Raw genomic sequence first — 24,027 nt, 5'->3', positions numbered from 1 at the left:
AAATAAAATGTAAGAGGCAAAATGATAAAAAGACACAAAGAGCTGTCATGAGTAACGGAAACTCAAGATTTGTCTGGAATAGGCAGCATAGAGTGCAATGCTCCTACAGCAAAAACTTGAAACAAACTTTTAATCTCAATTTCTGACATGACCTGGTTTCCTTTTTTGATACTAGCAAATGATCCAGATAGGAACAGCACCAGGCTCTTTGGAGAGTTTACATTTTCTTCCATTTGAATAAGCAGTTTTACCTGTAGTAGGTAAGAACTTCTAAATCAGCTTTTGTGCCCTCCTTCGCCTCCTGAGCCAGATGCCTGATGGCTTTGCCATGAGGTTCCTTGTTACTGTCAATCCAGTAAAGCCACACTTCTTCTTCATCAATATCATCTGAGATGACTGGGCATTCCAAGGGATTGTCCATTTGTGTTGAAACGAGCCTGCAAACATAAATCATTCACAATGGAGCCACTAGCAAACTGCTACAAATGTAACAACAGAGCAGAAAACAAAAAGGTATGTTCCAATTATGGATGCTCACTTGGTCTGAATGAGAATGTCAGCATTCCCTGGGCTCAGCATAAACTTGCAGATGAGTTCCTGAGTAACTGGTATTGCTGTGGTGTTAGATACACACAGGTCCGATAGATAATCCAAGAATCTGCAGTGAAAAAACACAGATGCAACAGAACATGAGACTTAAAATACTACACAGAAACATTGCAGTAGAAATCTCTATCATCCATCACTAATATGCTCAAGGGAGCATATATCACACACACTCCCCACAGAAGCCTGGGAACTGCAAGCGATGAGTACAGAAAGCATTTTTAGGGTACACTTAGGAACAATTTTACCCATCGCTGAAACAAAGCTTTGTGGCAACAGGTAATTAACAGTGCACAGCAATATTGCATCATGAAGATAATATTAAGTAAACAGCACATAACTACACAGAATTTTGGGGGAGTTACCTTGTTGGAGCTAAAACTTGGGAAATTTTGTAGCTCTTGTGTTTTAGAGCATGCTACCACCATTCTTACTCACACAAGCAGTGCTGCAAAAGTCTACAAGACTCTCCATGAAAATAAGTGCCTTTACTGTTCAGATTGCACCATCCTGGCAAGGTGTATTTTTCAAACATTTATTGCTCTTGAAGCAGTGAAGCACCAGAGCCTTCAGCAATATCCTTAATCGCTAACAGAAAAATGGTATTTACAATTACACAGGACATTATTTGGCCTTCAGTACATTAATTTCTTCTACTTGTATTACTTCGGTAATTTTACAACTGAAAAGCCAATGAAAAAAATAGATAGGTTTTCCATTAAAAAAAAATCCATTTCCTTTACATTCTGACCTAAAGCTAATCAAAAAAATTTCCAGCTGAGTGAAGTTCAAGGCCAGAATTTTTCATTTGGAACAAGATCTAGTCTAGGACACATGTTCATTGGGATCTTCACTGCCCTAGGCCCCTTTCAAGTCTGACCTGGAATCAGAACCTGCAGAAAGACTGATATTAATAAAAGCTTAGAAAAATTGACATCTGTGTAATTTGCACCAAGATTATTAGCAGGGGAATCAACACAAATGGCAGTTTCACAGAGGAGCTGCAGAGTTATGAGAAATTAAAACTTCTGTTTGTTTCTATTTGTCCCAATCTGAATTAAAACCAAATTTTCAAAATTGTCCTGTAAAGTATAAACCTTGTTTTCGGTAAGCTCTAGATTTGAAATGCAGATATGGTCAAATCCCAAGAATTACAGGTAGTTCTGATATTTTTTAGTGTTACATTGTACATGTGGGTTTTTTGTCTGACAGGTCCAAAAAAAAAAATTAAGAGACAACAAAACTATGAATAGCAGACAGATTCACAGCTACTGCAAATTAAAAAGCCTATCAATACAGAAAAAGAATGTTACATGAACCACTTCAAACCTTGGCTCTCGATTTCTCCTGAGTAAGTTAACAAATGTCTCTATTTCCTTAGCTGTGATGTGTTTCTCTAGCAGTTTTCTGTTGTTGTGCAACAAAGCTGTGATGGTGTCTTCTGCCAGAATATCATAACCAATCTGGGACTGCATGACGCAGAAGTTCTTAGCAATATATTCCTGAAAAAAAGAAAATTCCCATGATGACCTGGTAAGCAGTAATGCTTTTCTTTCAGAACCAGAAGCATCCAGCTCAATTAGCAATCCAAATAACAATCAAAACTTTCCTCTCTGAACTGGCCTGAACAAAAGAACATCTGAACACCTAAAATATGTACCCCAAGAAACAGTTTTAATATTAGGGATTACTAACTCTTCTTATTCTTTCATAAACCAAAGGAATGAATCCATGAAAATATATCCAAAATTCAAGAAACGGCAACCAATTTTTTTAAAAGGAAAAACCAAAAGTTTTTTAGAACATTTAAGAAGCTTTCTTTCCTGAGTCTTCCCTCCTCCCTTTCTCTCCCTGCAAGGCAGAAATACTTCTGTAAAGCATTAGAAAGAAAACAAAGAAGCCACACATAGAAGTTCAATCTTTTATCTCTAGTCCCTTTTGTCCTACAAAGTTAGTGCAGTTTTTTCCCCGCTGCAATGTGCACAGCACTCGACACCATGTTCTGAAATACTTCTTGCTCACAGGGAGTCTCCAGCAGTGGGAAATCAGGCTACCTGATAAAATAACCTCTGGTCTGACTCACTGCCATCCCTCTACAAATATTTAAGCAACAGAAACAGACAGTTTTGCAGACTTCCCACTTGATAATCCTGAGTCCTAGAGCATAATTTTAATAACAAAAATCTCATCAATGAAGCAGTGGACCCCAATCTCAGTCTGAGCCTCTGAAAGTATAAGGTGAACCTATGATACTCATTGCTAATCATTCAATTCATATATACAAATGCCTACAAAACAAAAACACTGTTCCTCAGCGTGAGGCAGTATATGACAGTGACTTCTGACTACTAACCTACACAAAACCCAGTCCTTTCACCATTACCACAAAATCCCACTTGTAAGGGCAGAGAGCAATGTCCAACCCAGGATATATAATTACAGAAATCAGGAGGAAAATTATCTTGAATACCACTGACCTGGTTCTTCCTATAGTCCTGTTGGGAATGTCTGAGAACTCTGTAACATAACCTTAACATGTATTTGTATGGAGCATATCTCTGGTCACCTAGGTCTTCAAGTCTCAGCATCGATCCTTCACCTTTGTCCTTAAAAGGAGCTTTGAGGATGCCGAATATCTGTTCAAAATCAAAATCACTCAGAACGAAAATCAAACCCAGATTTTTGCTTAACTTATAGCCGTCAATGGAAATGTCCTCTGACAGGACCAGGGCAAGGGCCTTATCGACCAAAGTCAGAAGTGAATCACTGCACTTATCTACATATGACTGGACATCAGTGGGAGCACAATCTCAGACCTTACAACTTTATGCATTTAGCTTTACATTTTCCACCAACTCGATTGACATTGCTTTCTTTTTACTGCTTTCCCCAATTTTAAACATTGTTAGTTAAGTGCCTTAATTTTGCATAAATTAAGGATGAAAAAGTACTGAAAACAATACTGGCTGCTGTCCAATTTCATCCTTTTTGCTAATTTTTTTTATTTATTTCAGTAGGCTACTTAAAGAGAATGTTAATTTTGATTTACATGCAAGTTGGCCCTCATACAAAGGAAGTCAGGAATCCATAAGGGCATCAGAATTTTTCCGATATGGGGAACACTTGCAGGATTGGGACCATGTTGCAAGCTTGTTTCAAATTTCATCAACAATTTGCTATCAAACGTAGTCTTAAAAGTCATCGGAATCACATGAAACTAACAGCCATCAGACATGGCCCCTCGTGCTTCTATCTGATTCACAGACCAAGAGGTGAGCCTTGATTAAGTAGTGTCCTATCTATCCAATCCAACCAGACACAAACCCAGCATAGCATAAGCCAAGTTACCTAAAAATAACATTTTCCCAAATAATTCTCTTCTACAATTTGTTTGTAAATACACGAAGTTATTAATACAGTAGGACATACCTGAGCCAATATATTTTGTTCCCTCATTAGTTTTTGTCGTTCCCGGTTTGGCTTGGTAACGACCACATCCAAAACTTCCTGCCCGTTATTAGGCACATCAGCAACAAAGAAAATGAGATCTTCCAGTAACTTGGTTACAAACCTAGAACAAATAGACAAATCATTATTATATAGTCATTCAACATTTGCTAGGATCCATTAAGAAAGAAAATCACCTTTTAGAACAAGCTTTATTTAGCACAATGGAACTTCAATCACTGCAAAGTTAAGCTTGACATGTACTTAAGGATTCCAGACCTTGGTTCTGCAGAGCCTTAAATCCATCACAGGGATGTTTACCAAGGATTAAACAACAACCAGAGGGGAAAAGGGAGAAAAATACAGGACGCTGGATTGATGCAAAGTATTCAGAAATCCAAAATCTATACCAGCTGGCCTCAAGGTCCAAGAACAGTAGAAAGACACTCTTATGCAGCCTAGCAAGGATTTTTTATACTATATATCAGGGACGTGAGTCCGTGAAACAAGATGATGGACTTATTAGAGGAATAAAAACATTCTTGCCACTAGACTATTTCCTACTGACCCATGAAACTATTGAAAAATGACTATATTTGTTTCACTCTTTGCTACACAAAAGAAGATTGGCAGAAGCAAGTGCTAAAAAGGGCAGAGGCTGTAGTAATTCCTTCTCTCCTACCTTCAGAAAATGCAAAAGAAAGCAGTCATTGCCTCCTTGTTACTAACACACCTCGCCAGGCATGCACAGAGAGGAGTACGGATGCTCACAGATTTCAGTGAATCTCCCTTAAAAAAACTTGCAGTCTTCTACAAACAAAACCCAGCATGTCTCCTACCCTAGGGAAGCATCATCTGAATTTGGACAACATCTAGTCTATAATTACTGAACCTGTAGGCGTGCTATGAAAGTGGCAGGAAGATGCCCAGTAGATTTTCGAAGTCATCTCTGGGAGCCAGACACAAAGCTTCCATTACTCACAAGAGGGCTGGGCTGTTCAGCTAAACCCTCTGAGTGAGCTTTAGCTTTAAAAGTCTCAGCCCACAGGTGGAGAACAGCAAGGTTCTCCCCAACAGAAAAAGCAGAAAAGGCAGATGTAGGATGGAGCAACCAGGAATAAACTGTTGGGACCCCTACTTACCTAAGCAGGAAGGTGATAAGACAGGGAAAAGAGGGTTTTTTCCAAAGGAAATCACAGGACAAAACAAATAATGGCACTATACTGAAACCACTCTGAAACGTTTTACGTGCATGTTGTACCAATCTGTCAACATCAAGACTTGACAATACTGGGTTGCAGTGACACAGCAATACAAGGTTAATACAGGGATGTCACACCTTGATTATGTCGTATTCCTCTCTGGTTCAACTCAATCATGAAATGGCCCATCAGCTTTTCAAGGCTCAGTACCAACACTCAGGCCATTACAGACCTGCCTGTTATGATAAATCCTCCACCTGATATTAAACCATCTGGTCTAATTGCTACTGATAACTGACAGCACAAATCAGTTTTATCACCAAAAATTAACATTTTCAGCAAAAAGCTGTATATGATGCATGGTAGAACTGAAGTTACAAATTAACACTGCCAGAGATACTGTCTAATAATCAGTTCAACCACAGACAGCTGAAAACAAATAGCGAACTACATCACTGGCAGTGGGATATATTTGGCTACAATGTACAACCAAATCTCTTAATTCAAGGGTGGGTGTGCAGAACAGACATTCTAATAGCACTACAGCTGAAACACAGATGAACACAAAGGGTAAACACCAAAATTTTGTAGAATAGGAAAAGAGAACAGGGAAAAATAGAAATAAGAAAGGAAAGGGACTATTGGGGCAGCTTCTCGGTCACTCTGAGACCTCCTTCTACTGCTCTCGCAGCATGAATGTGCAGTACTCCAGTGAAGTCCACACGAATCAAGAGTCCTGCCATGCTGCCCACTCTATAGATGGCTTTCTTGTACATGAGAATCAAATGCAATGGACCCCCATATTACAGCTCAGAAGTGGTTTATCAAAGGAAGTTAAGACAAACACTTTGCATTTGCCCAGGGAGCTACCCATTTATCTATGTGGCCACTGAGGTGGGGAAGTGCTGTTTACCGCCATTTTACAGATGAGATATACAGATCAGCCTCAGGTGCAGCAAGGACACTCTGATAGAGTCGGAAGTTAATCCTAGGCTAGCACTCTCAGCACTGAAGTGTCCTCCCCCAATTGCCTCTATGTCCACACGGATGTTATTAACTTACCCATTACTGTGACGCCATGATATCATGAGTAACTAAACACCAATTTAGGAGGAAAAAAAAATAAAATTCACTAACCTCCTTTCATTCTGGGTTATTGTTCCATTCTCCAGCTTTTTAACAGTTGATGCTAGAACCTTGTTTGCGTCATTGGCAAAGTCCAAGTCTCTGACCTCAGACAGAGGAACCGATACAATGGCAAAAGCTTCCTTGTCCTCTTTTGTTTGGCACGTCCCAATCTGCAATAGTTTTTGGTTTAATATGAGTAAACAATCCTCTTACCTTTATCCTAATTATTACATATATTTTATATGTTAGAAGCAAGACCACCAGTAGAGAACTTCAGGAATGTGTTTGGGATTTCAGCCCCAAGATATATGTGTTTACCTTTAACATCACAGGCCTCTCTTCGTCAGTGTCTATTGGAATGCTGGTACTAGTGACCCAAGTGTTAGTGCATAAATGCCTCAGTCGGACGTATGAGTTCCTAAAGGAGAACAAAGCAAACACCAGGTTATATGGATCAGTCCTGAGCTAAAGTGGGCACGGTGGGATGCAATGCAGCACATGACCATGACATGAGACTTGAGGGCATGAGTCACACCAGCCGCTTGTAATGAAGGGGTGAGGGAGACCTAAAAGATACTGCAGTAGTCTTTTCCCTTATCTCCTTCTTTCTCACCCAGAACAGAGCTGCAGCAAGTACAAACACCATCTTGGGATTATGCAGAATGCCAGTTTTAAGTATTTATATAACCTAGAAGTCCTTAAAGAAAAAAATTTAAAAGGAAGGTGTTATAGAATCCGATCTGAATAGAAATACATTTCATTAATAAAACCGTTTTCCTTATTTTTTTTCTGCAAAGTAACAAACCTTTTCAACCAATCACAGCACAAAAGCCAGAAAGTAAAACTGATCATGGTTTCACAGCTTCACCATTATGATCTGTAAACCCTTGTACCAGGGAGCAAGCATTTACAGTACCAGTTCTCAACTGAGAACCAAGTGAACAAAGAGCAGATATGAGATTCTTCTAAATTCTTTCCATATGATAATCTGTGGTATTATCAAAAAGCAGAGCTGAGAAATCAATTACAATTTTTACTCTGAATTCTACTTTTTAAATATATTCACTGTGGTCTTCTGGTCTTCATTCACGCTCTCCCTTACATGCTGATGGGCTTTGAGTATTCAAGTAAGTAAATTATCCAGCAAAACTTAGCATAGCAAATACACTTCAAAGCTGCATACATCAGTATTTGCGGGTACCCAGGCTTTAAAATCCACCCTCATAACAACTAACCCCGAGTGTCTGCATGCCCATTCAGTCACAACCAACACCGTGTGACTTATCTAGCCAATCTCAGCTAAGCAACACAGTTGAAATTTCAAATATTCACAATTAAAACCCAGAAGCCACTTGCTGAATTCATTTGAATAACAAGTGTGTTCAGTGGCAGTCAGAGAAACAGAAGCCCAGCTCACCGTACACGTTATTTTGTTGGGAACAATTCAGTTAGATCCATTAGCAGCACAGTTTTTTCAAATAGTGCACAGGGCTCAAGTCTGTCCTCATATATATCTGTGCAATATTTAGCCCAGTATTTTTCTCTTCACAGACTCTCTTTAAATGTCACTTGTTTTATCCTTATAATTATTTTACCCAGTCACAGCAGCAGTATCATGTTTTATACATCCCTTGTTTATCTATGAACACTCCTCAGATTTTAACTGAAGGATAATACTTGCTTGTGTTTGATTTTTTCTGCTTTACTCACCAGCATAATGCTAGGAAGAAACCCTGTCAATGCAGCGCTATTTTTTTTACCTTGGAACCAGGCAATCAGCTCTCTGAAGAGTGGTGGCATCCAGTTCAAAGAGAGATGCGATGTCATTTCCATGTGGCACAGAGACCAAAGTATACATAATCTTCTCCCCTGCTTGGCGTTTCTTCTTTGAAGCAGGAAGGTCGCCGTCTCTCTGCTGATTAGGCACAAGGGTTATTTGCTTGCATCAGGGCCCATTATAAATTCTACAATTACCTTACGGACAAGTAACACATATGAATTGTACTTTCCCCGCCCCCCCCCACATTCTATTAAGAATGTACCATGACTGGCTTTGGAGTGTGTAACACAAAAGATGCACTTTGCCCCAGGCACATGGAGTCTCAGACAGTCATTATAACAACAGCAGGTCACAAGCTGCAGAGAGACTACAGTACTGTATACATTATTACTCGACACATACAGCTTCAAAAAACCTGCAGTAGTTGCAGACCCTTCACTCCCAACAGATGTAACGACACAGTGCTGGTTTGGAGCATGCCAAAGTTAAAAGAAGAGAACTAATGAGAACTGGATTTTTTTAAAGGGGGAAGGGGATTAAAAAAGTAAGCAATTTGCCCAATTCCACTGTTGTTTAATTTAAGTTTGCTCATTTTTTTCCTCTCATATGGTCAGAATCACAGCGGTACACTTTCCAAACAGTAAGAGCCAGAGTATCTGCTCCACTAAGATCAACTTGTCATTGGAAGGGAGAGACACACAAAGCATCAGGTAGATTGTATTAGAAATATTAGCACAGGCTGATAATGCATTGGAGGCTGGATCCAGCATAGGTCTGAGTGTGCCCACTGAAACTAGAGAAGTTCACTCCCTTCGAGGAGCCTAGCTTTCAAAGTGACAAACTTAGGTTGTGTTGGTGCCTCAAAAGAAGTGTGCAAATCTAAGGTGGTGATCTTCCTCCCACCGTCAGCTGAAGGTCCATGGCAACTTTGTGACCCAGCACCACTAAGCAGCCATCTTCATCTTTAGTTACCTACACACCTTTGTCTTCACAGATGCCAAATCCTACCTTTCCTAAGCACATTATCTTTGCTTGAAGGAGTAATTCAGAGTCTGTGCCCGTAACCATGCAGCAACCAACAGAATTACTGGCGTAAGTAAAAGCTGCTCCTCTGGGGTGTTGAGTTACACATATTACAAAAGACTAATAACCAATTAAGAGACTGGCAGCCCAGGGCCCTTCACGTACACAAAATATATCATGGAGGGAAAAGGAAAAGAGGAATGAAGAAAGTCAAAAGAGAAAAATCAAATGCTGGAAACCTGAAATACTATTATAATGATTTATAGTGCACCGCTAGGGAAGAGATGTACAAAGCAATGTAAAGAGCCTAGACTGTACTTGGTTTGCATCAGCACCTTGATTAAAGCCAAACTCTAAGGGATAATCAGGGGCAAAGCTTTGATTATTCATATTGCCAATTGATTAAGCAACAAAATCAAGGATGAGTGAAACTATGTAAGAAGTAGCTAGTTATAATCTCATTTCAAGGCACTTTTTGAATCTTTCCAAAACATCCATTTTTTCATTATCAAGCCTAAAAAAGGCCAGCTTTCCATCCCATTAACTCTATGAAGGATAGAGAGAGTAGGAAAAAAAAACAGGAAGAAATCCTCTCAGAAATTTTTCTTACGCTCATCTAGTGATTAGGGTATTGTCACTGGTTTTTGAGAGGAAGTCTTGCTGAGACAAAGGGGAGCCACCTCCCATGTCTTGCACAAGAGTAAACTCTTATCTGGCAGTCCTCATATCTTTCCATACCCCATGCCCAAAAATGTTAAACAATTTGCACATAAAAACTTAACCTGTAGGCATGGATTGAGAAAACAGCCAAAATTTTTGTGATTTCCATACACATTTTGTTTTACAAACTCAGGATGAGACCCAAACTGGAAAGGCAGGCAAACTGTAAGTGAATCCTCTTAAGACCTTAATAGGTGTGAGTCAAACATCAAATGAAAATCTACTTCGTAAATTTCCAAACAAAAATGGAAAACTGGAAAACCAGTTTAAAATTCAAGAGGTCTGTGAAGGGGTGAATGGCACAGGGTAGTTTAGAACAGCATCCAGACTTTTTGATATTTCCCATAACTTACATTCAAATCTAATTAGGGTTTCCCAGAAACTACCCCCTCTACTGTAATTTCCAAACTGAAAAGGACAGTGTACAAAAAGGCAGGACACTTCATAATTTTATGCATTTTTTTCCCTGGGGGTCTGGGAAAAATACAGACCAAAATATGAAACCACATTCTACTCTGTGTTATGAAGTTTGGTGGGTTTTTTTCACTCACTCATGACATAATGTCCAATCATCTCCAATAGGTCATTAAGCATGAGCATATATGCACATGTGCAGGTTTCTATGACAGACAGCAAAGTCAAAGGTAAGTCTCCCGTGCTTAAGTAGTTCATGCTAAGCATTAGGTCTGTGGAGAAGTTCATCCTGCAGTTTGGGGCTGACTCCACTCACTCACTAGTCTCCCCAACAATTGGATAGATGCTATTGAGCAACAGAGTTGGCTCATCAGGGCTAAATCCCACCAGCCAGGCCTGGCACCTGTCAAATCAGACTTGGCATATGAGCAAGAGCTGGTTTTCTAACAAGAAAGTCCACTTCAACGGAGGGCAAGACAGTGTCTGTAACACTGCTAACTGCAATACAAAGCTTAGCTGAGCAAAATCAGACCTATACAACAGCTGTACAGTAGTTTCAGACTGGACTCCAGTACAAACCTCAGAACTCTCCTTATAATGTTAATTTTAGGATCTCAGACACACCTCACAACCCAATCTGGATTATGGGTGTTAAGCACGAGGCAATGAAAAAAAAACATGTAACAAGAAGTGACCGAACATGACAGCTCTGAAAACAACTTACATACAAGGAGTGCATGAGAGACAGAGAAATGGTCATCACATATGAACATACTTGTCTGAATTTATGTCTGAGTGCATGTGCACGTGCCTCTGTGAGAGAGAGAGAGCACATACACATTTGCACACAGAAAGTTTCTTATGATTAATTAAATTTAGTAAGCAGTCATCAGAATCTGCACTTAACCTAGCCATTATTGAATCAGCAGATGAGTTTATATGAGGACGTGGAAAGAAGTGAAAGCATTAGACTATTCCAAATTAATTAGACAATATGATCAGCTCAGGAGAAGCACTGCATTCCTAAGCAGATGAAAACAAGATGACATTTGCTCAGGTAAGAAACTGGCATATGAGCAGATTCAGCCAGCAAAACCAGATTCAGTGAAAAGAAGGGAGGAAAAGAACTGTAAAAGGTCTCAAATGTAGAGAGAAGAAAATTCAACTTAAAGCAGTGTGAAAAGGAACAGTTGCAGAGATGTTGGTGATGTGGTTAGTGACAGCCATGGAAAGCACTCCCAAGACTTCTTTAAAAAAGAAAAAAAAACACACACACACAAAAAAAAAAAAAACCAAACAAAAAAGGCAGGTGAATTACATGCTAGAAGTATAGAGAAGTACAAGAACTGTGGGTAAAAAAATATAGCAAACAGTAAATTCAGTGAGAAAAAAATAGTTTTGATTGTCCCAAACTACTGGCAAACCAGTGACAGGCTGTTGCAAGTCAAATCAGATACATATCCAAGGGGCAGAAGGTGGAATCACCTCACTCTGTCATGGCCTGGTTAAATCGCTCACAAAGATGAAGGAAACGCACATTCAGCTCCTCTTCTGCCTGGCCGGAGTTGGACCTACGTCTTCCAAAAGAACGACCAGGTCCAAATGCCAGGTGGTACACAGAGCAGAATCAGCTCGTTCTGCCTAAAAAAACCTAAGCGTCCACCCGACTAGAGGGCTGTTGGCCGTCCAGTTGCCAGCCCCATTCTGCAGCAGTAAAGCAAAGCACACTACTCACATGCACAACGGGACTTTGCCAGGAGGAGGGACTGAAAATACCCCTACCATACAGCCAGCGGCCCCGGCACTCTTCCAGGAGGGACTCGTCTAAGAAAGTGAAGGTTGAGAGTTCAAAAAAGGAGTCCTAGCTAGGGAAAACAAACAGCCATTTTGTGGAGGAGTGGAAATACCGATCCAGGCTCACAGCAAAGTCCATAACTCCTGGGCTACCACCACTGTTTTGCAGTGCGTCGTACCAATTTAAAAAGAAGCTTAATGAAAAAAAAAAAACAACAGTTATAATATGGTGTTTGCAATTTGAAGGTTAAATTTAATGTAAGTGGAGACAAATCCCATACTACAATCAGAGACAAAATAATCAGGTACAATCAGATTTGTCCTTCCTGAGACTTGAAGCCTGGCAGATTACCCTACTTCACAGCTCCTAATATAATTTGCTAGTAATTGTGACCTATCCCAAATCCCTATTATTCACCTCAACCAGGTATCATACCTAATATTTGGGAGATTTACATGGAATTTTGCTTATGGAGGGGCCTGCCTTTCAATTGCAAAAAGCAACACAAAAACATGTCAGACCTGAAATACCTTTTCTTTTAGAAACCCAATCTACAATTCAAACTGGTAAAGACACCTCTTGTGGCATAGAGACAGGCAAGGATAATGCCCTGCTCCTGAATGAATACATTACGGTGCACTACAGATTTCAGCAGAAATTAAATTTAATAGCAGCCAGAGTTCTGAAAATGCCTGTTAAATCCAGTACAATGTGGTATCTCAGTATGTTAACCCAGTTTAGGAGACTCTTACAAAACCAGCATTTTCAGAGAGCAGTAACGTGAGCAGAACTCCATAGGTTAGATGATTTTTAAAAATTCTATATGAAAAGAAAGTCGAGTAAATTAATGGCCAGCCTTGCATGTTAGGAAGCCCTGGCAGACAGCACAGCAGTTAGCCTCCTATAACACCTTCACTGTTGACTCATTTGTGAGTCATCGCATTTTTAGCGGAGACATCACGTTGCAACTCTTGTTAGAAGCCAGAGACATTCTGTAAGAAACAATGTATGTGCTTCCAGAGCTGATTCAGACCTGTGTGCAGCAGCAGAATAATAATAATGTGCTGGCATCCGTGTCTCCCCTTCTCCCCTCAGCCTATCAAGTGGTCTGACTGCTGGCTTTATATAGCAGAGACACTGCCATTTTAAAGCTGATGATTTTTTTTTTAAATGTTTTTCAGATTGTTTATTTTCAAGTTAATTCCTAACCAAGCCCTTTAAAAAGACAATAAATTCCCCAAGCCTATTCTGCTTGTTTAAACTGCATCACCTATGTCCCACATTATAAAATTTTAATTAAACAAACTTAGTTGCTGGAAGGTAAAATTACAAAAAATTAATTTACAATGTTTATCAGGAAAAAAAAAAAATCACCTGAGTTGGAAGCAAGAAAGAAAACTTTGAATTGCAGAGTTGTTTGGAATTCATAAATATAGATAAACAGAAGTCAAAGTCAAAACAAATGTCAAATTGCATCTAGAAGCCCACGGTAGAACTGTCCAACTTCTTCACAGGAAAAGTAAAGGCATACCAGTCTCAATCCTTAGAAAAATCTCAACAATAAAAGCCAGTTCGGAACTGGTTAGGATTAGCACTCCCTCGTGAAAATGCAGACAAATGGAGTTAAGGTACCTGCCAAAGACAGCCTTTAATACAAAGGCACTAACAAATACCAGGTTCCCAGCTGTTCTTGACATTTTCCCAATGTTTATAGCGTTATTCTGGATGCTGTACATTTCTGTGATTACAAATAATAGACTACTTTGCAGCATGAAATACGCCGATTTTGGCTTTAATGGAAGCTGTAACACAGAGCACTGTGTTTTGTTGCACGATACACTACGATCTCCTAGACCTTCAAGAGATGGAGAAGCCTTTGTTTGATAAGGCCTTTAAATCACAAAATCTTCTGGAGTTCAGATGTGAGAAAAATATGTATAAAGAATATTAATCAACTCACTGCAATGTCAAACCAGAAATAAAAGCAGTGTTTCACAAGACAATTTGGCTGGATTCTCAAGAAGCAGCCCATAAATGAGCAACGAACCACAGTCCAAACCTCACTTTAATACTTGGGAACAAATGTCCTAGTGACTTCCAGTAATATTTATGCTCTCCGGAGCCAAAACCCTTTCAGACTTCTAAGTCACTTAAGGCAAGGCAAAAAAGATGCACTCAGGCAGAACCTAGGTGCCTATACCCACTACCGCACCACGGAAAATCCTTCTGCATTACTGCTTCCTAAAATTCAGTTGCCCAAGCAACTGTGATCAGGCCTTGTAAAGACAGTGAATGTGCACAAGGAGCCCTATCGCACATTTAGGAGTTAAGAGTTGGCACGAAATGCACAGATGGCTGTGCCGCCTTTAAAACGCAGACGACAGAGAAGGAGCTGGTATCATTTTAACCAACAGACTAGCAGAGAAAAAAAAAAAAAAACCACAGGCAGCAGGCTCAGTTTCTTCCTTCAGTTGAAAGGATTCAAGTATGCATCTCCCATTTCCCTGCTACTCAAACTTCAAATTTCTCTGGGGTAGGTCCACTTCCACCTCCCTCTCTAGAGCAGATTTACTTCACAGGCAGTATTTCAAAATTAATTGCTTCAAAAGATGAAAAAGAAGATGCCTTTGCAGTGAATCAGTTAGGCAGTCACCTGGCAGAAGAAACACTAGATGAAAACCACAGAGCAAAGAAAGCATGTGTGCTCTAGGTTACATGCATATTGGATACAAGACTGACATAGCTGGCCCTTAAAGAACTCCAAATATTGTAAGATTCTTGTACTTTTGAGGGATAATTCAAAACAATGCATCATAGCAACATAAAAGAAATTCCTGCACAGGGATGTGAAGGTTTTCCGCTCAGTTGCTCAAGGCCAGAATGAAGGCTTAAAATAGCCACTGCTGACTCACGCTATTTCCAACAAGACTATAAAGGGGTGAAGGATCCAAATGGATTTCTACCATGCTAAAAGTGACTGTAGGCTTGGATTTACATGGAGGTGTTACCAAACATTGTTAGGAGTTCTTTCACAAAACATTTTTCACAAGAAAGTGCTGACTGCATAAACTAAAATTTCCACAGAGACATCAGTTTTGATCATCAATCAATTTTGATTAAATTTGCATTGGAACTATTTGTCTAATCTGATTTATCTGATCTGGACTTTTGGTTGAAGTCAATACCCAGAAGGATTAGGCCAAACTGTTAGAGAAGTCACCTTTAACATTCAATGTTCAGATTACTCTTGTGCTTTCTTCATTACCCAGTCCAGGGAATATTTATATTTAGATGAACTGGAATTGCTACAACTGGAAACCCTATACTGTAGCTAAATTAATACAGTGTGGTACAATAGGATTGGATCCTTGGTAACGAGGACCTAATATATACCCTATACACATTTTCATAGGTCTTACTTCAGACTAGCTCTAGTCTGGTTTTCTGGGCTGGGCACCCATGAAAGGTTGGAGCACAGTAGATACATTCCAGAGGTGCGTGTATCTTTTTACTTTCATCCAACAGAATATAAGTTTACACGCTCCGAGATTGCTCTGCAAAGTGAATTGGAATGTCTTAAATAGGGAATAATCAGGAGATTTGATTCAGAAGGGCCATCATGATGTGAACTACAGTGTTAATGTAGATGCACGTCTATGAGACAAGCTCTGCTGTTCACAGAGCAAGAGCATGAACCCAAGCATTTCCAAGCAAGCACCCTACTCACTGGGGTATTTTAGAACTTATCTCAATTTCCATTTGAAAGCTCCAGGGGCTGCAAGTGTCATTCCAATACAAAAGAGAAACAACTAGTGGGACTTCCATATTTTCATGAGAGAGAATTCTCATTTCTCTGGACAGCTTAGCCGTTACTGCTATATTACCATTAACACCAAATACCAGGGAAGATGGAAAACTGATGTCGCCAACTCCTACAGAAGTCTCCATTTTTATTAAAACTGCAGTCCTGAAGGCATGTGATTATGTAAGAATCTTGGGTTTCGTTTCATTTCATGAAAAATAAAAAATTCTTCTCCACCCAGAGAAAAACTTGAAAATGTGTCCTCTAAAAGAAAAAAAGCCAGAAGGCAAACAGAAAGAAAATAAACTGAATTTTTTTGGACAAGATCTCAGTGTTTTCAAGGCAATCTCATGAATTTGATAGAAGAATGATTCTTTTTTGGACTACTTGTTGTCTCAGTAACAATAAGATTCCCCCAGGGTTTTAACTTCACTTCCTTCACACGTTATAGACTACATGTCTGGCCTTGCCTCGTTAGTTAGAATTAGCTAGCATGCTCTTGACATTGTACAAGGCAAAGGCTGTTGCCTCCTAGGCAGAGGGCTTAAGACCTTTGTCCAACCCATCTACACTGCAGCACGGACAACTTAGATCCTTGAGAAGATGTCATGCCAGAGTTGCCTGAAGTGTGTCAGGGCTCAGACTAAGCCTGTGCCTGAATATCTGCTTGCATGTATTCAATACAGGCAATAAAAAGAGTCTCAGCATGTTCTTGGATTTAAAGCCACACTTGACTGACAAACATGCCCCAAGGGGGCTTGTCTCCACTAGCAGAGCCTCTGAATTGGTACGTGCACATAAGTAACCAGACTTGCTTGCCCTCGGTTTTCTTGCTAAAGAGGGTGTTGGGTTTTGCCACGAAGTAATACATCTGATCTGAGAAAAATTAATACATTTCATATGTGCAGTCACCAAGCAGAACACCTTTCAGCTAATGCCAATTTGATGCAGAATTTGGATATGTTTCCTATCATTTGCCTTACGCGAGGGAAAACTTTCTGTAGCGCCATCTCTGAGTTGCACCCTAGCTTACACAGGATACAGAAAACAATCCCATCAGCCGTGACATGTAAGTAAAGGAAAGCTATGAAGGACTTTCATATGTTGGTCTGTATTGGGTTAAGGATACAGTATTTCCCAGATTATATGCAACATATAAATTCCACTTACCAAAGCTTTTCCTTCATTATTACCTTCTGGATAGTGTGGGTTAAGCTGGAAAAGAAAAGAAGTCAAATTCTATCTTGATAGCTTTTAGACATTTCAGAACTTGGGGGAGAGGGGTTGGTTCAGTTTTCTATTACATATCCACCCTGCAAAAGGACAGTGGAGTATTTAGAAGCAGTATGAGAATGAAAGTATAAGAATTACCGATTCCATTTCTGACTGACTTAACTGGCTATGTCCTCACTTCAAAAAAGTGTATCTTGCAGTCAAGCTTGTTAACTCAAGAGAGGAATCTCAAATAACCAAAACCAAAAAGAATGATGGAGAAGGCACAGATAGTTGCTAATCTAAACACCCCAAGTTACAGTCACCCACACACATATGCACGCAACCATTTCCAGGATTGACCTTGAGCAGATATATTGAGATAAAAACTAACGTGCTTCATGTCTACTGAGATGTTACAGGAAGACAGTGAACTCAGAATAAACACATCTTTGAAACAGGAAAGGCAATGCCACTATAGACAAGTTTAATTACCCTGTGATTCTATTTAACTGTTATTAATGGGGATAATATTTTCTATGTCATACCAGAATTATCAAGCATTAATTAATAACTAAAGTAGTATGAGAAGCTTGGATGAAAGACACTATATAATAAGTCTAAAGTATTACTATTTAACAGCGTTTAATATGATTTTACTTTTGACAAGGAAAATATGTAGACTAGAAGATGAGGGATTATGTAGGCAGATACATACTCAAATAAACACACACATACACCCACACACTGGCTGCACATTAAACCTTTCAAGATTTGACTTACATAATGAAATAATTTGGCCTCAATATTTACCATATTCCCTGACACAGGATATGCCTTCAAAGTGTTGAAAATGCTGAAGTAAAATTATTAGTTATAAAAGGTAATTTAATTTTTAAGCAACCACAGCGTGTATACATCTTACACATAAGTACAGTTATTTTCTTGGCTTGAATTTGGCATTACCAGTGTGGAAGAGCCAGAAGTGAATTGCACAGGGCAAGCTGAACGAATCCCAGGAAAACCATACATCTAACATCACACAGACAACTATTGTGAAGAGTTTTTATTAAGTTTATAAGGTTTTTATTAATACTGTATCATTTATATCCCTTTACCCAAAAAAAGCCAGCTCCTGTCCACATCATGAGCCTGAAGAAAGGAGGAAAACTTCTAGATATTCCTAAAATTGCTGAAAATACCTTCCCTCTGTGTCATGACTATGTGCTAACACAGAAATGACCAAAGGTTTATTCTCCTGTCTTCACTTCAGTATTTGCATTAGCCACTGTGTTACCCTCACAAATCTAATTTAGAGAGCCTGCTTTCCTCCCTGCATTGACACCTATCCCAAATCTTGCATTTTGCTCCTCCATGACATTCTCACACAGTCTCCTAGCTCCAACTCCCACCTACTTCTGTTCTACAGCAACAGGAATGGGAGACAAACACTGAACAACAGACAACCAGAAGATAAACGTATATACATACACATATGTATACATATATATGTAACTGTTTTCATATAGTTTTGGTTTCTTCCTAAGTTCTCACACTTCTTTCAGCATTACCTTTGTTCACCTGACACTTCTAGAATAATTCTATTTGCCCATTCCAATAGCCAAGCTCAGCTCTCTACCTTTGGTCCTCCATCAAGAACAAAGAAAATTATCAGGCAGTGCTCGTTAGTCACAACCACACACAGTGGCCTGTCAGAGAAGGGACAGAAAGGCTAAATTTGATCCTACCTTCAGATTCTGCTGGTTGCAAGAAAGCAAAAAAAAAAGTCTGGGTCATCTCAGGTTTGTCACTAGATTCAGCACAAAGAACCGTGCACTGAGGACTAGATCTTCAAAAAGAATGAATCTACGATGTTTCCTTGAAGGGCACAAGTGAATATACTTATCTACCCAGTATGAATTTGGCCTTGAATTCTGCTATTCTTCAGCTGTTTGCTTTCAACATAATGATGCTTTAAAAAAAAATATATAGCAACAACAGGAGAACTTCGGAAAATCTCTCTCCCATGCCACTTCTTGCCTACTTTAAAAATGACTAAACAGATTGCCCTCAAATTTCCAAAATAGTCCACTTGTGGACAGAGGCTGAGGGAGACAGAAGGCTCAAATGAAAAATAAAGTGCATCCTTAATGATGGTTTTTCTTGCCCCACCATAACAGAAATAATAAAACTAAAAAGATGTTGTTTAGAGAAAGTTTGGAGATGCTGACGTTATACAGTAAACACAATGGAATGCAGTTTTAGGGCTGACATTCATGGCCTCATTTTTAGCTGTGCTGAGCAGCTACCACTTTCATCTTCATTTCAGATGAGGTTGTTGGTGCTGAGCGTCTCTGAAAATCAGACTATTAGCTATTATCCCATACTATATTCTCTCCAGGTAGAGAGGCATAAATCATGTAGTGTTGTATGTCATATTACACCTGTTCTGAGTCCTTTTCAATATCCTGATGAGCTAAGGACACAGTGACAGCCTTAAGACTCCAAAATCTATTGCTTCTTCTGATTTATGTAAGATCGCCTCCATGTTCTTCAATAAGCCTCCATAAGAAAAGAATCCTTGAAAATAACAACATTAATAATTTTTTTCCTTGTTGCAAATGAAATCAAGTAAAATTCTTTGCAAGTGTTTAGAAAGTAAGAACACTATGCTAAAATGGGCCTCATTTGAGCTCAACCATCTTCAGCCTTTTCTGTGTCATTGGATGTGTTGAAGTTGCAATGTTATTCAAGTGTAGCTGAAATACAGTACTGTATATTTCCGTAAAATGCCACTGGAAGGTCCATGCAGTCAATACACAGTAAGAACATGATGCATTGTAAACTGCAGACCTCCAGCAAGTGTGATTGTATAAATCATTACTGTAATAGCTTCATTATATGTTATTTTTTTAAAGTATATCTCCAACAGCTTCTTTTCCAAGGCAGAATAATCCAGAAATCCTAATCCTCTGCTGCCTGTTTTTCAACAAATTTAGGTACAGCCATTTTTCACCTTTCCATGAATGGGAGAGAAAGAAGTATCACAAAATGAGAGTTCAGTTTCCTCATGGCTGAAAACAAAGTATCAGAGATCTTGCAACTCGTTTCATGTTATGGGGTGCTCATGAGACTCTCTAATATCCCAACACTTGCCCATTAAATAAGGCCACATAACCTAATCACCCGAGTAAATGGCAATTGCTTTATGGTGGTAAGGGAGGTGCAATCTACACCAAGCAACACAGACTGCATTAGTAGAGAATAACTAGGGAAGGGCAGAGGAGAATTCAAACCAGTGAAGTGGTGAACTGGCTACCTGATAGTAGTTGCGCTCGTCCTTCACTCCACTGCCACATAGAAGGCCAGCTCTGTTGTGGGGATTCTGCAGCTGGGCAAGGCTAAGGTAATCAGCTCTCACAGCTCCAATGACAATGATTTATGACACCACAAACACTTCATCTTTTTCAGTTGTTTACACATATGAACCCAGACCCAACTCTCTACATCCTCCAGCCTACATAAAATCTCCTAAACTCCAGAAAACGGGGCTACCGCATCAACTTTTCTTTCACGTCGTAGCACCATGGAAGACATCACAGTTTCACACACACAGGCTAACAGTGCACACCGACTTAGGTGTTGCATGAGTTTTCCTTATGCTAAGGCCCTATCAACAGGTAAGTACCACTGCAACTGCAAATGCAATTTGCACAATATAGTTCACAGCAAGTATCTGGGACCTCATCTTGTCTTGGACTCAATCTACTGGGGAGAAGAGAGCTTGGAAGCAGCCTGGCAAACTTGTCAGCAGATAAGGACAGTCAGTGCCATGAGAGGGCTGCCACCACCACCACCGCACAAGATCATGTTTTTAAACACTAAAATCGTTGCCTATTTTGGCATTTATAGAAAGATTTACAACTACAGAGAAGATAATTAATACATTCTTTAAATCTAAACAGAACTTGCATTTATTTGCACACTTTTCTAAGAAGCCAAATTCCCAACTCTCTATCTATGTGTAGATACCCCTGTGGGGTATCTGCAAGAGCCTGAAGGTCAGGGTCAGCATTGCAGGTGGCCCTCCTGGGTGTATAAAAATTGTTGTCTCTTAGATAGATTATATGTTCAGCCTTTGTACATGGCGGCACGTAAAAAGAATAGATGTATGAACGCATACATATACCAATATACTCGTACTGTGGAAGCACCAGAAGGCCCCCAATAGAGAGTACGTGTGACAAACACATAATAGAAGCCAGCTTTTACAGGTGGAAAACTGAGGTATAGACAAAGTCTTTAAGCATTTCTGGTTAAAATTATTTGGAAGGGCATGGAATCTCATTCCTGAATTTTTGCCTAATTCCCTCATGATGTCATCATCCTCCTGTAGAGTCTGCATAATAGGAAGACAACTTTCACCAATATGTGTTTGTGTGCTACTTCTGGTATTTGGTGCTCAGGAAATGCAAGTGCCCTGCTAATCCCGAGAGGTATCCTGTTAGATCAAGTGCCAGAAGTCCTAGGCTCTGTCATCTGTACTGATAACGTCTCTACTGATTAAAGTTAGTTAAAGTTATATCTTAAAATTTTCGATATATAAGACTTTAACACTGCATAATCTCCTGAGGTTCTACTATTGAGCAGAACAACTTCTCACTAATACGTTATTCCTGGCTTTAATTCTATTTTTGCATCTTCACATAGTAAAATATGCTTTACAGTACAACAACTGAATTATAAATCTCAGTCCATACTGTGGACAGTGCACCTTTATACTGAATGCTGCTTTGCTAGACAGAGGAATGCACGGAAAGTACCCAAACAGGCTATTTTTGGACACTCTTAATTAAGAAGGAGAGAGAGCAGTTTGGGGAAAGAAAAGCCCATGCTGATTTTAATCAAATTTTGTTGACTAGGTAAAGGATATTTAAAACATCTCATCAAGGAAAGAATTAGATTGCCAAAATTTCAGCTAAATGAGCATTTTAACAACTTGGTTAAAACCCGCATTTATGAAGGAAACCCTGACAGACAAAGAATAAAAGGATCTAATTCAACACATGTAAACAGTTCCCATTTCATTTGATAACCAGCCTGTTAACACGCAGCCTGTTACCCAATCAACAAGGGCAAGTGTTTCAGAAAAAAAAAAAGCCACCAAAAAAGAAAAAAATTCACTTCTCAAATCTTTCATCTTCATTAGGCTTGCTTTGTTCTTTGTTAATGTCATACTGATTAGCTTTCGATAAATCTAAAGGACATTTGCACCATTTCAAAGGCTTCAGTAGTATTCAAAGGACTTTTGCCATCTTATTAACTTGCTGGAGAAAGACTGGCTGCAACTCTACCTCAACAAATCCCATGCAACACTGCCACAGCATCGGCACAAAGTTCCTGATATTCATCATCTGAGGAAAGTTTAAAAATCTTAAAAGGCTTTTTATTTCAGGATTGTATTTTGCTGCTGTTTTGCTTATGAGCCATGTCTTAGCAGATAAGACGAGTTTCCAGGGAGCGCTGGGAGAGCTGAATCTTTTTGTCTCTTCAGGCCACCCATGCGGCACAAGCAGAGTGAAGTGGGCAGGGACAGCAATCCCCGCGCGGGGGAACTACCTGCTAGTCAAAAACTGGGATGAGAATCAGCTCTGACACCTTCCTGTCCCAATTATTCACCCTCGTCACAGGAAGAAAGGATAGGTTGCCTTGATGGCATTTTTAGCTGCTGTGTAAGCAATGGCAGGCCAGCGCTCTGGTACACCTAAATCACCACTGATTTAAAGGTCTCACATCAGCGGCATAAGCTGGAGCTGCCACACCGTGTAGCTCTAAAGGCCAGGAAAGAGTGGTGACTGGGAAATCCCTTTGCTTCTACTGTGATCAAGGGCAGAGAACCTGACCACCCACCGACGCCTGGTGCTCAGTCCAGCACAGCTATATCCCATTCTGCAGAGGAAGTCAAAAGAAAGCAAAATGTCTAAGAGATCCTTTAGTCTAACCTGAATGCTGGGCCATAAGCTCAGTATGAGCTTCAGCGGCTCCCTGCCAACATGTACTATATGAAAAAGCATCCTCATCTCTTCAAGGGTTCATGTTCTAAATATTAATATCCCACATGCCTTTCAGTGGTTCTCCCAGAAATAATGAGGGACGAGTGAATTAGACATTACTGAAATTTGTACCGTTAAAAAAGAAAAAAAAACCACACACACAAAAAACCCCAACAACAACTAAAAAAAAAAACAAAACCAAGACTTCTAAACCTCCATCAAGCATCAAAAATAAAGAAAAAAAGGCACAAATATAATTGAATAGAATGGTTTGGGTTGGAAGGGACCTTAAAGATCACCCAACCCCCTGCCATGGGCAGGGACACCTTCCACTAGACCAGGTTGCTCAAAGCTCCATCCAACCTGGCCTTGAACACTGCCAGGGAGGGGGCTTCCACTTCTCTGGGCAACCTGTTCCAGTGTCTCACCACCCTCACAGTAAAGAATTTCCTCCTAATACCTAACCTAAATCTACCCTCTCCAGCTTTCCTGCAGGCCCCCTTCAAGTATGGGAAGGCTGCTATAAGGTTTCCCCGGAGCCTTCTCTTCTCCAGGCTGAACAGCCCCAACTCTCTCAGCCTGTCTTCACTGGAGAGGTGCTCCAGCCCTCTGATCATCTTCGTGGCCCTCCTCTGGACTCGCTCCAACAGAATAAAAGCTTCTTAGGTAATCTTGAAAAATAAGCAAAAAAAAAATGCACTAAAGAACAGACCACGTGTCTACATTTGCTGTTTTGGAACACATCAAAATGCAATACCAGCAGATGATGTATTTTTAATAACAGAAGCAGTCCTTATAACGTCTAAATGACAATAAATCCTGCGTTAATGACTTCACACTTCCCT

At 39.8% G+C, this 24,027-nt stretch overlaps 1 protein-coding gene across 1 annotated transcript in view; it reads right to left on the bottom strand.

The window, feature by feature from the left end:
* Positions 1-24,027, bottom strand: part of ITPR2 (inositol 1,4,5-trisphosphate receptor type 2) — a 268,093-nt gene that overhangs the window by 176,989 nt on the left and 67,077 nt on the right. Inside the window, exons 10-18 of the mRNA XM_068402385.1 lie at positions 17,088-17,132; positions 8,144-8,298; positions 6,702-6,801; positions 6,393-6,553; positions 4,036-4,177; positions 3,084-3,242; positions 1,936-2,108; positions 539-658; positions 252-437 (exon numbers count right to left, since the gene is read on the bottom strand). Of these exons, the coding sequence (XP_068258486.1) occupies positions 252-437; positions 539-658; positions 1,936-2,108; positions 3,084-3,242; positions 4,036-4,177; positions 6,393-6,553; positions 6,702-6,801; positions 8,144-8,298; positions 17,088-17,132 (1,241 nt within the window). The remainder of the gene's footprint in view (positions 1-251; positions 438-538; positions 659-1,935; positions 2,109-3,083; positions 3,243-4,035; positions 4,178-6,392; positions 6,554-6,701; positions 6,802-8,143; positions 8,299-17,087; positions 17,133-24,027) is intronic.

The sequence above is a fragment of the Nyctibius grandis genome, chromosome 5 (assembly GCF_013368605.1).
Source record: "Nyctibius grandis isolate bNycGra1 chromosome 5, bNycGra1.pri, whole genome shotgun sequence".
Classification (NCBI taxonomy): domain Eukaryota; kingdom Metazoa; phylum Chordata; class Aves; order Nyctibiiformes; family Nyctibiidae; genus Nyctibius; species Nyctibius grandis.
The sequence above is the reverse complement of the archived record's forward strand: the minus strand, read 5'-3'. Positions and strand labels throughout refer to the sequence as shown.